At 32.5% G+C, this 15,481-nt stretch overlaps 3 protein-coding genes across 3 annotated transcripts; 1 reads left to right on the top strand and 2 right to left on the bottom strand.

Annotated features, from left to right (window-relative positions):
* Window positions 1-1,651: 1,651 nt before the first annotated feature.
* On the top strand, window positions 1,652-4,365 carry LOAG_07239 (ADP/ATP carrier protein). Its single transcript, XM_003142773.2, has 4 exons — window positions 1,652-1,824; window positions 2,607-2,816; window positions 2,968-3,300; window positions 3,512-4,365. Exons 1-4 carry the CDS (start codon window positions 1,681-1,683, stop codon window positions 3,746-3,748), a joined length of 924 nt encoding a protein of 307 aa, XP_003142821.1. The 5' UTR covers window positions 1,652-1,680; the 3' UTR covers window positions 3,749-4,365.
* A 13-nt stretch (window positions 4,366-4,378) lies between these two features.
* On the bottom strand, window positions 4,379-7,761 carry LOAG_07240 (cell division protein kinase 5). Its single transcript, XM_003142774.2, has 8 exons — window positions 7,549-7,761; window positions 6,971-7,059; window positions 6,422-6,598; window positions 5,888-6,067; window positions 5,608-5,704; window positions 5,408-5,538; window positions 5,164-5,244; window positions 4,379-4,767 (listed from the first exon to the last, which is right to left on the bottom strand). Exons 1-8 carry the CDS (start codon window positions 7,583-7,585, stop codon window positions 4,681-4,683), a joined length of 879 nt encoding a protein of 292 aa, XP_003142822.1. The 5' UTR covers window positions 7,586-7,761; the 3' UTR covers window positions 4,379-4,680.
* A 758-nt stretch (window positions 7,762-8,519) lies between these two features.
* Window positions 8,520-12,348, bottom strand: LOAG_07241 (hypothetical protein; the record flags this gene model as incomplete). Its single annotated transcript, XM_003142775.1, has 4 exons — window positions 8,520-8,740; window positions 9,337-9,535; window positions 10,503-10,717; window positions 12,027-12,348. The coding sequence occupies 4 exons, from the start codon at window positions 12,346-12,348 to the stop codon at window positions 8,520-8,522; spliced, it is 957 nt and encodes a 318-aa protein (XP_003142823.1).
* Between the last annotated feature and the right edge of the window lie 3,133 nt (window positions 12,349-15,481).

The following is a 15,481-nucleotide window of genomic DNA, read 5'->3' on the forward strand; positions in this document are numbered from 1 at the left end:
TATATATATATATATATATATATATATATATATATATATATATATATATATATATATATATCACATTTTTCTTATAGATTATTGTTCGCATGTTAACTTTTTATTCTGCTAATATTCGTTTATTACTTTATTTTTTAATACTTTTTTATTGATAATATTTATTAGTATTTCTACCATATTACAGATACAAAACTGTTAATATACAATGAATACGTAATGTTTCACAATAAATATTACCTAAAATCGTTATTAATAATACATAAATATTACCTATCCCAAGTTATGGTGGGTTATATTATATACCGTCTTAAGTTATGTTATGCTATACCATCGTTATAGCATCAGGTTACGTTATATACCATCTTAACTTATATTAAGTTATGCCATCTTATGTTATATTATACCATAATCTTAACTTATGTGAGGTTATGTTATATACCATCTTAGGTTGTGACAGAAGTCAGAAGAACTTTACGATAGATAAGAGTCCAAAACAGGAGTGAAATCTAGGATAAAATTAAGTGCTAAACTAAAATCAAAGTACTGTTAAAAACTAAGCCTAAGTTTAGAAAATAAATTTGTGGCCAGAAGCAAAAAAAAACCTGCGGCCAAACCTGCATATACAATAAAGACTTTGTAAATGAATCTCTCTTAAATCTATCTAATCAGCTGCAATAATAGCAACAGGTTTCTATAACGCCACTTCTTGGCAAGCATCCAAAAAACCACTCACACATCGCCTAAAAATGTGAATTGTTACTGAACTTTGGTAATACGAAGCTGTCACCTCTCACATCTTCCATGTTTGTTTCTTGTGTAATTTGGTGACACGTAGGTGTACGTGAAAAATACACCTGATGTTTTAGATATACGTGAAAGTCTAAATTTGAGCAAATAGGATGAAATGTGGAGAGTGTAACAAAGTGGATAAATGTGCTTAGAACCTAAAACGTAGGGAAATTTATAGGAAGACTTAATAAGCAAGAGAATTCGGGTAGATGGAATATAATAAGTGTAATAGATATAATAATATAATAAGAATATAATAAGATAAATGGATAAGTAAGAATGAAAAACTTCAAGCAAATAAGAAAACTAAAGGTCAAAAATTTCAGTCTATATTGTTTTTGTTTCTTTCTCTTCTTTTACTGTTTGCACTTACTCTTCCTCTCTCTTTACTGTTTGTTTTAACCCTTCGAAGGCTATGTTTAAATTTTTCACGATGTATTCTAATATTTTATAGAAATTAAGCATTAGTCTATGGTATTAAAATAAAGAAAATTGTTTCTCTTCATATGTAAAAAATATTATCTCACTTATAAATGTTTTCCTGTTTCTAGTTTACAAATAACGTTTCGCTGATTTCGGTTTGCTGCTAAAATAAGAAAGCCAATATTTTACCTTAAAAATAAGAAGTTATTTGAGCACATCAGCCTAAAAAAGAATTGCATTATAGGATTACTGTTGCTATTACGTAGCTGAATGAATCAGCAATTAAGGAATTAGGCGAGTTTCTCTTCCCGTTGTTGTTGATCTATTATTATTATTATTATTGGTGCTTACTATCATTAATGCTTATTGGTATTTGCAAAGTAATTTAACGTTTTAAGTTCGCATCAGCAATTAGTTTAGATTCAGCATTTTGCGAAATATTTTCAGCTACTAACCCCATATAAACCGATGTCATCCGCAACAGCACACCCTAATGACAAAAACGCATTTGATGGAAAAAAATTCGTGATTGATTTGGCATCTGGCGGCACAGCTGCTGCTGTTTCCAAAACTGCTGTCGCACCCATCGAACGTGTCAAATTACTTCTTCAGGTATTATTATTTTGTCTAAGTGGAAATATTTAAGCTACTATTGACTTGTGGTCAAGTATTGTTTTAGATATATCTATCATATTGGTACTCTTTGCCGCATGGATAAAGTTTGTTTAGCAGCATGGTTTAATAATTGGAATAAAAAGTTGTGAGTTGGGAATGACCATATCTTTGAGAGATTTAATAAGACGACGGACGTATATTTGCATAAAATTGTTTTTCGTCGCAAACCTTGCTAAATTTTGAAAGGAAGACTACAGTGTAGATCCGATGTGACTACACGGCGACATTAGACAATTTTCTCTTAGACAGTTAAGGGTGAAGATGATAAATTATGCAACGGGGAAGATGGAAAATTAGAAAACTTGGTAGGATACATAAGTATGGGAAGTTTCTAGTCGTTCGGGGTGCCGATTTACAGGTGGTTTGGCTTATTGTTATTAATGTTATTGTTCAAAGCCAAGATTATTTGGAATAATCTGAAACGACTTAGTTATAGCGAGGGAATATAAAACTTCTCACTAATGTTGAAAATTTGCATCTTTTCTTGACAAGTCACCCGAAAGATGCATTTGGGCTTCTCCAGCCTAGTTTTGGGTTTCAATTTTGAAGGAAGATTCCAAGTTTAAAGAAAATTATTTTTAGGATATGTTGTGGTAAGAATACGTAATAACAAGATTTGTAGACCGAGGTTTTTAGCGCAGTGAATACCAGTGATAATTATCACAATATTAAACAACTGTTTTTCTGTCAGGAAGAGAGAACAGTTCATTTTTTTCCAGGTACAACATGCATCCAAAACAATTGAAGCTGATAAACGTTACAAAGGTATTATCGATGTATTTAAGCGTGTACCTGCTGAGCAGGGTTTTGCATCATTTTGGCGTGGTAATTTGGCTAATGTGATACGGTATTTCCCTACACAAGCGCTAAATTTCGCATTCAAAGATACTTACAAGAAAATTTTCGTCGCTGGATACGACAAAGATAAAGTAAGTGTTTTATGAATAAAGCCAAGAAGTAAGCATATTGGTAAATGCTTCGCATAATATTTTGACAAATTTATACGGATGAATCATTTAGATCATTCGGAAAAAGAGGATTATTGATTCTCACGTGGTGTCATAAACCGAATCATTGCAGGATTTCTGGAAGTTCTTTGGCGGCAATTTATTAAGTGGTGGTGCCGCAGGTGCTACATCTCTATGTTTCGTGTATCCACTTGATTTTGCCCGTACTCGTCTTGCGGTTGACGTTGGCAAGGGTGCAACCCGTGAGTTTAATGGCTTGATAGATTGTTTGGCAAAAGTCGTTAAAAGCGACGGTCCAGTTGGACTTTATCGTGGTTTTATGGTATCAGTGCAAGGCATCATTGTATATCGTGCAGCTTACTTCGGTCTTTTTGATACAATCAAAATGATGGTTTCTACAGACCAAAAGAAACTCAACTTCTTCGCTGCTTGGATGATTGCTCAGGTATGTTGCTTACCTGAAGTTTTTTTTTACTCTGTTATTGAAATAAATCGGACCCGTGAATTGTTTTGGATCTGCATCGAGAACAAATTTGAGCTTAACGTTCGATGGCGCAATATGATTGATGTTTGCCGAAATCCCATGCTTTTTGAAAGAACTAAGCCACAGCAGGCATGTATGCATGTCACCTATAATTAACTGATGGTCGTTTCAGGTTGTAACTGTTGGATCTGGAATTCTGTCATACCCATGGGATACGGTACGTCGACGAATGATGATGCAGTCTGGTCGCAAAGAAATACTTTACACAAATACTTGGGATTGTGCAAAGAAGGTTGTTGCCAACGAAGGAGTCACAGCACTTTACAAGGGTGCTCTTTCCAACGTCTTCCGAGGCACAGGTGGCGCGCTGGTATTAGCTATTTACGATGAAATCCACAAATTCTTATAAATTGCCACTTGTAAGAAGTCTAGGTATTGCGAAGACACGGACGACATCTGGTTTCCTTTATCGTGTTTAACATTATGACGGGATTCACTATCAGCTATAATCACGCCCAAGAAGTACACCATTGTCGTACATAATGTTTACTTTTGTCATTACTAATTACCTGTACTTCATTTTACAACTTAGGATTTGAAAACTGGTCTAAATAGTGCATTGCATGGGGTGTGAGCTTAAACATTATTGTTCTGTAATTTAAATACTTCACTTCCCAGTAGGATACCTCACTATGTTCATTTCATTTATTCTTTAACTACCTCTTTATATGTTGTTGCTAGGTTGGCCATATATGGCAGACTGGTATGATATATGTTTTTCATAATTTCGATAAACTTTGTAGGACGGTGATACTATAAGATCGCATGCTATTGACGAAATAGGTATTTTGACCTAATCACGTAGTGCATCTAACCCATCTTGTTTCGCATCTTACATCTTTCCAAGTGGCTGCAGTTATGGAAGCAATTATTTTATTAAGAATCGGAAGTGTTTTAGGATTTTATGACTATTTTCATTCAACACAGCATTCTTGATAAGTGACTCATCAGCAAGTGAAAATATAATCCAAACTAAAAGCAGGGAACTCATTTCAACAACATGAATTGGTTGAACAAGAATGTTTGGTTCGAAATGAAATTTAAAGGTTTTCTCGAGATGCATGAGACCAGCGCTTAAATTTGCCAAAGCAACTAGCAAATACATCACCAATTTTAATGAACAAAAAATGTTTTAAGTCGACCATTTAAAGTGAAGAAATTATGTCCAACTTACATTCGGAAAACCCATAATTTAGGCAAAAATACCACTGCACAACAACGAGATCATTGATGCATATGATTTGACTTAAATTTTTTTAAACAATATTTAATGAAAATTATTTAGCAGTCAGTAATGTCACTGAAATATTCGTGACGCAACGCTGCTTCGGCATCGATACGACCGGATGGATTACAAATCAGAAGCCGCTAAAACAAACAATTTTATGTCATCTGCCTAAGGCATAAATTACTAGAAAAAGAAGGGAAGCCCTAGTTTTCAAATTCTTCGAATAGTAAAAATTTTAAAAACATGGAAGGGATGGGGCGCCGTGTTTACATGAGCTTAACGTATAAGTATATATTGCTGCCGTGATTTGCTACGCATATTGCTAACGTGATAAATGTATATTGCCATCGTGACTATAAATGTATATTGCTACTGTAACTTGTTGGAGTTGGTAACAAAAGAAAACCGAAGTGAAATGGAAAGCATAATTGGAAATCCTTAGAAAAGCTCATTCCCGCTTTATCCGGAAAATCAGAGCATGGGTTGTAATGAACGTTATAGAAAGTAAACAAACGCATAATGTACGTAACACATACCTGAAGCAAGTCGCGTCCGCGAGCAGGAAGATTAGGTACCACTTGTCCAATTGTAAGGGAAGGATGATACAGGGGCATCGGCTAGAAGACAATAAATATTTTCGGAATTAAGCTTTACCAAAAGCTATGGTGGGGAAACGGATACATTCTGAGACTTGAAGCTCTCGGTAATTTTTATAAATACTGAGCATTAAAGCTTAGGTATTGAGGATTTGAACTGTCAAAAGTCCAAATCTTTAACAACCTTGAATTCCGGAAGCTGGGAAAGACCTGGCCATGTGGCATCTGTCGGAGTACCAAGCATTTTGAAAATCCTCTTCAGCTGATCATCTACATCAGCACCTGGGAAAAGCGGCCTTCCGGCATTCGAAATTTCTGAAAACTCCTAGTTGTAATATTTAAAAATCAATAAATTAACGAAAAATGAAACCTTTTAAGACCTACCAGCAAAGATACATCCGGCAGACCACATATCAATTGAAGTATTATAAAGCTTTGCACCGAAGAGAACATCAGGAGGTCGATACCACAACGTGACAACCTTAATCAGTACTTTAAGAGAAAAAAAAGAGTTGCAGTATAATTCACACAAGCTGCAATAAATCACAGTTCTGATAGTTTCAGTCATCAAATCGTTTCATTCTGTAAGATTACTGGTTAATGACTGGTTTTAATCAAATCATTTCTTGAAATTTACAACTTGAAAGCAGTTAAATAAACAAACCTCAGCGCTATAGCATCGGACAGGTATGCCAAATGCTCGTGCCAATCCGAAATCTGCCAACTTCAATTGCATATTAGTATTTATCAATAAATTCTGGGGTTTTAGATCACGATGAAGGACGTTGTGTGAATGACAGAAGGCTAATCCACATAATAATTGATGCATAAGTGATTTAACTATCTGCAAATTCGAATATTTGGCTAAAATGTTCTCGTTGATCGGATTGTAACAACACAGCTGGAAACTTAAACCCTAAAACACCATAGCTAACTGCACCTTCAAAATTTTGGAAACTGCAATTAACTTCCTTTAAACCTTATAACATAACGATTTAAAACTAAATGTGATACATAATGCGAGATATCGTGAGAAATATTTTCATTATAGCGTATCATATCTTACAAGGCATGCCGTTAAATGTAAATTAAGAATAAATTTTCAAATTAAGACCTTAGTCAAAATATGCCAGGATTAGTTCAAATGGAATTTGCGTTTGAATACCTTACAAACAAGTAACAAATTAATGAATATTACCTGTTGATCGATTTCACCATTGCATGAATCGAAATATTTTTTTAAATCCTGATTACAATATTCAAAAACTAACGTGAGCTTACGCTCACTATGGACAACATCATATAAGCGCACGATATTCTCATGCTTGAGCTCTTTTAGTAAACATATTTCGCGCAATGCCGAACTTGGAACACCCTGAAAGATGTTTACATATGGATAGACCAAAATATTATGATATTCTTGAATGAATATAATAAATTTACCTATAGTCTAAGCATTTAACTACAAGCTCATCAAGTAATCATTTGTACTTACCAGTGGAAAATGATTAATGTATGCACAAGGATAATACTTGTTGTGCATTTAAGAATTACGTCTAACAAACAGAACTAATACATTTATTGCATTTTACTGATTGACTGCATTTAAATACCATCGATTTCCAAAAAACTGTGGATCACCAATCTATTTGATTCGAGTAACACTCATGTGCTCGATCAATATAAGACTAAAACTGAATGATTTTAGCAATCAGACTAGGTAGCAAAAACAAACAAGGAAATGCACCTCATCGTCATCATCCAAACGTACACATTTCATTGCCACAATCTCTTGAGTGCCACAATTCTTGGCTTTAAAAACAGTTCCATACGTGCCTAAAATATTGGATAAGTTAGATAACAATGATAATTTCCTACAGTTAACAAATCACAACATTTTCATAAATTGCGGGACTTTTTAAACTTTTATTTAATATTCCGCAATTTTTATAATTTTAGAAATTGAGGAAAAGACTGCAGAAAGTTTAGATCCCAATTTGAAATAATTAGGCTGAAAAGTAATCAGTAGCATCACACTTCAACAAATTTGAAAATGAGATTTTAAAAATTTTAAATATTTACGACAGATCTTCGGTCTTTGTCCCGAAATAGCCAAACATGTAGAGTGATAAGTATAATTGCATATCAATAAATTTGAAAATGAAACTTTTTACTACTTTTTGCTGATTTATTTACTAAACTAGGGAATTACAAGAATTTATTTGAATAATTTTCAAGACAAAATTAAAGCTTTGAATTTTATTCCCAAACAGGTAAATTACAAAAATTTTACATTCCGTTTTAAAGCAAATAAGCAAAACAAACCCTCGCCAATTTTTTCCAGCTTCTCGTAATTTTTCATTTCACTGCTTTTACTAGTGTTGATGTTTCAATTAAATACGTCCTTTGACAATGCTTTATGTTCGCGTTCGATGCAAGTACCACCTTTCTTCACTTCGTGATACAATCTAACTTTTGCTTGTTACTCATCACACTTTTTGCCATATTACCTTGATATATCTCGGAATATATCTGAAATTTATCATAGAAATCGAAAAAGTATGGATTAAACCAACCGAACAACCAATTAATTATACTAATTATAAAGAAAACCACACTGAGGAAAAACCGCAAGTCTCCCAATTCATTTAATGCCCAAATCTCAAATAACACGCGCGGGATGTAGAATTTTCAAAACGATGTCGTCAGAAGGAGCGTCAGTTTTCCCGTGAATTTTGCGTCTTCCGAGAGCTCGCGGGATATGGCTATGAGGTGGTAGCGTTCATTGGAATTGGTGAATTTTATGTTTATATATGTTTATCTCTATGTGTTTTAATGGAGAGGTAATTTCGTCTCGCCTATTAACACTTGTAATGAGTATTTTTGCGAATTCTGAACGAGGGTTTTTTGCATCCCAAGATTTACTAGAGATCGGATTGGACGGATTTCAGCTCTTAGAGGATTATAATACTGGAGAAATAATATGGCACCGTGAAGGATCAATGTGGCAATTATTTGCAGTATGAAGTGCCACCGATGATCAGTATGTAGAACCATTTATGGCGTGACGTATCATGGGTAATCAGCACAAAGGTCATCAAAGACATGAATCATCACGAAGGAATGTTTACAAGAATTTCAAAAAGTTTATTTCGGAGTACTCAGGTTCCTTTTATTTCCTCTGACACGCCCAATCCGGCGAATGTTTCTTATCCTAAACTGTTCGAATTCTTCGGAATCTCATGCAGCATATTACAAATTTTACAATTAACACAGTAACTATTTAATGTGAATATTCACAGGGCGGTTTTCGTGAACATCTTTCTTCGAGCTAGACGAAGCCTTGGCAGTCTGCTCACATCCGACCGGAAGTTGTCAAAAGCATCTAGGTTCCTGTAACTTTGATTACTGCTTGGATGATAGCATAAGCATGTATGTGTATCTAGAATACTTTTGCCATAACACTTCGTGACACAGCTGCACGTACACGTTTCGTCATTCCATGCCTTGTTCGGACCTTAAATGTAACGCTTGCTTAAACTTTTGAACTTTTAAAATTTTTTTTCTTTTTTGTTTGCTCATTTCCAAGCAAAAAGAACAAGGTTTGATTGATTTTGAAAAGTTGAAAGAGACAAGGAACTACCGGAGCTTTTCATCCAACGCCAAGTGGAAGTCTTAAAATCTAATTGAAACTGGAATGTGGACTTGAAATCTAAAAAAAATCTATCCATTCGTTCGAAAGAAAAAAAAGATTACACATCAAACTTGATTTGTCCGATGGGAAGAGAAGATCGACTTTCATGCATATGATTAGGAAAAGAAGTCTTATCTATTTAATTAAGATGTACATTTGCGATCAGTGTGTTTGACTGGTATGACGAATCGAAGTTTGTCTATCAGATTGAAGGAGAGTATTAAAATTTCTTCTCTGTTGAAAGTGGGAAGTTGAAATCAACATATTCCATCGGGATGCGAAATACAGGGTTAGGATAGAGCTCTATAATTCAGCTAACTGCGGTATTTGGCCAGTGAAATCAAAAAGTTAAGATTCATCCTTCAATTATGATGGGAAATGTGTTTAAATCCATTTTTTTTTCTTCGAACATTAAAAACCTTGACAGTGTCTTTTTTCTTCTTTATTCCCGCATTCACATTCACAGTTTGGACCGACAGTTTTCTTCAGCGAGCATTGAATAGCTGCACCAAATCGAGTGCATGGTCGACAGCTGCAAGCAGTATGTTGTTCGATTGTTATATTTCGCGTTTGATTGATTACAAACAGATTATTGCCAGAATATAGCATTTCAATGATCTATAAAAAGCGTTACACATTTTTTATTTGCAACTGAAAAAATTAATATTAATCCGTTTCAAATTCAAACATTTTCCTGTTAGAAGTATTTGCAGGAAAAATAGTGATATCCCATCCCTTTTGTTTGTTTTAAATATTTCTGTTAATCGTTCTATGCCCTTTTTTCAAATATTGGGTTTTTCGAGTATTAAAATGCAGTTTCATAGTCGTCAAATGAATAAGTTATAAATGATTATTAGTAATGAATAAATTGTAAATAATTAGTGAGAAATGTGTAAATTGTAAATAATTGGTAGGGAATGAGTAAATTATAAGTGACTAGTTGGGAAGGAATAAATTATAAATTGTTAGTGAGGGATGAACAAATTATCAAATATATATTAAGTGTCAAATATTTTAATTATCAAATACGTAGTGTAAAATTGGACAGATAATGCATCAATTGTTGAAAATTATTTGTTCATAACAGTATGTAACAAATCTGTTTGTGGTTAACTACTGTATATTGTTATATATGAAGTATAATCATGCATTAATAATCAAATCAAAAGAGCGAATGGAAGAGTTTGTTAAATAAGCCATAATTTATTCTGCTTAGCCGATTTGGGTGCCATGTAATTCGATTATGAATTGATGCAAAATTAATGGTGGTTATTTGTAGCTTACTTGAAATTTGTGAAACATATATGCATGAGATTAGTATTATTGTTATCTGTAAAATTTCTTATTGATATAGATAAATAATGTTACTTGCAATATATCTTAGCATTAGTTATAAATTCACTAATTGATATTATTAAATAGATAGGTAGATCGATGGAATAATTCATTTAGATCTAGAAATTTCGGATAGGTTAAAAATGCCATTAATTGTTATGTGCATTGAATAGAAATGGAATGTTATCGATGTATGGTATAGAATGAAATGAAAGAAGCGGAAAAAAAAGAAAATATTTCAAAATATTACCGGCTGTTGAATATATTCAATACTGGTTGGATGGCAGTGTTCGGTGAATTCACAGCATGTCCCAATACATTGTGTTACTTCATAGCATCTCGGGAATATCAGTAATCCAGGATCAGGATTTTCCGGTAATATAGGGATACAGGCTTTATGCAACTCACATATATCTGCACCTTGTCGAATTGTGCTCAGTATATCTAAGCTTTTCCTTGTATTAGCTAAATTATAGATTATTTTATTTTACTATAATAATTAAACTACTATGACCATTTTTTTTATGAATTATTTTGAAAGGAAAACTAAACAAATTGAACAGTTCTACAAATTATTGTCAGAAAAGTTTATTAGTATTAGATGCTTACCGTTCACTACTGAATTTTCTTATACTCCCTAATCTCTTTATGAATGACATTAGTTAAAGCTTATATATTGCGATTTAAAAATATAAAGTGAAATGTTAATATCTGCATAAAAATTGAAATTAAATTTAATATGAAAATGTTTTTACAACGTTTCAGTATTTTCTCTTTCAACGTAATTATGATTATTTTATTGTTAGCACTACTAATCGGTAGTCATTGCTTCTTTTTGGTAATTATTGCTTTTAAGTTATGCTTGGAATATCTGTTGATGCACTTATGTTAGAATATTTAAGGAGTAGCAGGTGAAATTCATAGTTAATTGACAAAACAATGCTTAATAATAGAAGGAGGTGATGTCGATGTTTAGCAGGCTTAATCTTATTTTAAAAATCCTTTGGGTTTTTTTTTCTTCATATTGAATGTGGTTTGAGAAGCTTTTAATTTTGGTCGATGTCTGTTTAAATTTGTGGTGTAAAGGAATATATTCTTTTTATATTATTTTTCTCTTAACTCTTTCCTGTCTTATCCGTTGTAAATAATACATGTACAGTAGAAATAAAAATTAAAATTCAAAAAATGATGAGAATTATTGCTTTTTAGATGAACAATAACGACTACCGTATCGTTTTGTAGAGCCAATCAGACGTTTCGGATCAATTTTTGAAAATTTTGCAATTGGAATTCTTGCGGAAAATTTTGTCATCAGATTACTATTGAAGTTAAATGTATCATTTGCATGTTTCATCTGATGTTTTGAAGTCTGATTTTTCTTGTGATTTTGAAGCCCCTTTCTGAGTTTTTATCCACAGAAAAAAAGAGTCGGTCAGATGTTATTGTTTATTGCTGCTGTTACCATTATTGTTTCCATTACTATTATTATTTATTACTGTTATTGTTATTGTTACTGTAACTTATTATTGTTCTTGGTACTTTATTTTTATTATTATTATTATGTTATTAGTATCATTGTCGCTGTTATTATCGTTACAATGTAATCAAGTAAATAGAAACAAGTTGATTTCAAATCATAATGGTAATAATGTTTAAGTTCAGATCTTTTTTTCAAATGTTCAATTACTGAATTTTCTATTGCCCCATCAAATTACTTTTTTTTTTCCAGATTTCAAGGGAGACGAGAATGGAAATTTTGCAAAAATAAACAAACCGTCGATATCTTCACGAAAATTGGATTTTCTTGTAATGGTTGATTTTTGAAATGCGGATGCTCCATATAACTTGCGGTTCGTGTAAGATCGTATTTCAGCTGGCTGTAATTCTTTGCGACCCTTGAAGGTTGGTTCGTTTTCATTTCCAAGTAAATGTGATGCATACGAAAGTTGTGTGGCGGATAGCAATTCATCAAATGTACGCGCTTCACGTACCTTTTTACGTATATCATCAGGTATAGCTTTTTGTGCTAACGGATGTTCGTTCAGTAATAGTAATAGTAGTAGTAATGGTAGTATTAGGGTAATTGTCAGTGACATAATCTGCAGTATATAAGTTTGGGATTAACTTAAATAATTTAGTTTTGTTTGATGTTTAAAGAAGTTTAGAATGACAATTTATCGTTTTTCGTTATTTTTCAACATATTTTCAACTGCAACTTCATCCCGTTTAAATTCAGTATGATTAGTGGTTAAACAGACAGTTAACATCTTTGTCATTAGCGATAATAAGTTACACACCATCAATTCATTTTGGTTAGTGATGAATAAGTCTAAGGTGAAGATTTGCCGTTTTTTGCTGACATCAAAGAAAGTCCTTCTCAACATCTATTAATTGGAATTTAATAAAATTAAAGGAAAAGAAATTTAGATGGAATTTTAAGTTCGTGGTGAGAAAAGGAACTGATTTTAAGGAGAACTGTGGAATATGAAAGAGGTAACGTCTCCCATTGATTGGGGGACGGCAAAGAAATTGGTTTGAACAACTGCGTTTTGAGCACCTTGTCATTTGTTTAAATGCCATACGATTCGTTTTCCTCTTTCACTATGTTATCGAACATTTGATTCCTCCTTTTCAGCTGCTACATCAGAAAAATCATTAATTTAACATAATCTTTGGAAGAAACACTCATAAATTATTCCAGTGTAAATTTTCACAATTAGTTTTTTTTTCTCCTGTCAGAGTGAAGTAATTCATACCTGAAGTAAAGTACTGATTTCAAAAAACAGATTTCGAAATGACTGGCTACTTTTCTATGGATATTTGTGAGGTAGACGAAAGGTGAGAGGTTTGAGCTTAAAATGTCAGTAAACTTCACAAAAGTGTGCCATAATCAAATAGTACTGCAATGTAATATCTATAAAATGCATCGTATATTGAACTTTTAAATGTTGAATGGCTTCGTGATGATTCATCACTTCTAGTCTTTTAGATTATATAATGACATCCTTCTGTTAAATTCATTCATTTTCAATACAAAAATTCATTCAACTGTGTGGTTTTACAACAAAGACTTAGACTTTGATCTTTTCTCGCGAAGATGTTTCTTGCTGTTTAAAAATTTAAATGTTGTTTTTTTTTCATTTAAAATTTTTTGAAACCATGAATAATTTCAAGTCAATGGATTGTTTTAATCATTGGCATAGTGGGCTCTTTTTTTCTGATATCCTGTAATTTATTTAACTTGCATTTTTTACATCATTATTGGAAGAAAGTATTGTGCTGAATGACAGGATTACTCAGGTAATTTGTCAATTTTTTTTCTAGTTACCATAATATACCCTGATTCCTTTGGCCTTATAGGTCAACTTAGCTCTGGTCATATAAGGTATTGTTTAATGTATGCCATCTTCCAATACTCTCATTCTGCGATACATTATTCATTTTTGGTCATGTCACTATAGTTTCATCCTATCGTTTCCATAAACTATGGTTTTTGCTCTTTCTCCTTCCTCTTCTTTTCTCTCTCGCAGAGGATTATTTACCAGTTATTCCTTCTATACATTGGAATCGAATTATATTTTTGGAGTAGCATATAAAAAGCCAAAAAAAAAGACCATTGAATAATCATTCCAGTATCAATATAATGTTTCAGGAATGAAAATTGCTGTTGGGATGATATTCCATGAAAATTTGCATTTTTTTTTTTATTTCCTCCATCCCATATTCCAAAGATATCATTTCAAGATTCGTTTACTTGGATGAACTTTAATCTTGTATTAAAATTAAATTTCGTTCTTTTTTTATTTTTTTCTCAAGCGAAACTGTTGACCATTGCTTGAGAGGAAGGGCAAATGATACATGGTCGAATGAATATTTTGAGACAAATGTGGTATTGGTGATGTTGATTGATTTGCCCTGTTTTCGCTTCCTGTACATGCCTATAATGGAGGGCGTGGTGCTGCATCATCCAGTCATTTTTAACTTCTCATTCCTAATTTTTTTATCAGATAAAATTTTTATTCATTGAAAGCAAATTATCTGAAATGGTTGTTACTGGTGGTCGATTTATAGTGATACTTAACAACTTGATTGATCAATGTTTATGAATCATAACTTCTGGCTATTCTAACATTAAACTTCTCTAATATATGTCTCAGGCTTTTTAGACAACTGCTCATTTTTTTATTTATAAAAATTTTAATCCACAGTTTAGGTGGAATTTATTTAAACTTTGTATGAAAGACGAAATAAAAAAGCATGAGGTAAGTAAATGGTGAAATAGGTTCTCAAAATATTCAAAGAAGTTATTTTTGAAGAACTAGAAGTGTAATTTGTTGAGGTACGTACAATTTCCTTGAAATGCAATATGATACATGGGTAACTCTAGTTTTTAAATTGTGTACTTGCTTGCTTAATTACTCGCTCATTTACCACGACTACTTGTTTGTATATTTCGGACTTCATGTAGAATTACTATAGTAACTTATTAAATTACTTCATCTATTTAGCTTATAAATGGATGAAGAAAGGTTTGTTTTATCAGTTTATATAATATTAACGTTACTGAAACATTTGATGGTAGATTGCGCCATCATAATGTTTGTAAATGTATGTGACCTGTAACAAAAACATGTAGTGGTTGTAGTTCTTGCAACAATAGTGGCGGTATACGAAGAGAGATGCGGGCGATGCGGGAGATGAATATTGATGTGTTGTCCCAATATGGTGTCACTTTTCATTCTCTCATCCTTTTGGTCATATGTTCTTGAATGGTCGAATTATTCGCAGTTCGTAAGGAATAATAACATTTAATCAAATGGGTACTAACCGTGACAGAAAGGAGTGGCAGAGAGAAAGTGTGAGAGGATAGATAGTTGAGCTAGCGGAATTATTTATTAGTAACAGTTATTGGTGAAGGAGACAGGTTCGGGGAAAGAAGAAAAATTGAAGAGGTGGAAAATATATATATATATATATATATCGATGTTTGCTATATAACATATGGTAGCATTGAAAGTATTGTCTATAATGTCTCTTTAGTAAATAGACATTGAATGGCAAACGTTATATGTGGTAAAGCTGCTGAGATATTTCCCGATGAGGAGCGGGGGAGGAAGGATACTTAAATAAGTAAATGAATATACAAATGAATATATATATATATATATATATATATATATATATATATATATATATATATATATATATATATATATATATATATATATA

The sequence above is a fragment of the Loa loa genome, assembly GCF_000183805.2.
Source record: "Loa loa unplaced genomic scaffold supercont3.187, whole genome shotgun sequence".
NCBI lineage: Eukaryota > Metazoa > Nematoda > Chromadorea > Rhabditida > Onchocercidae > Loa > Loa loa.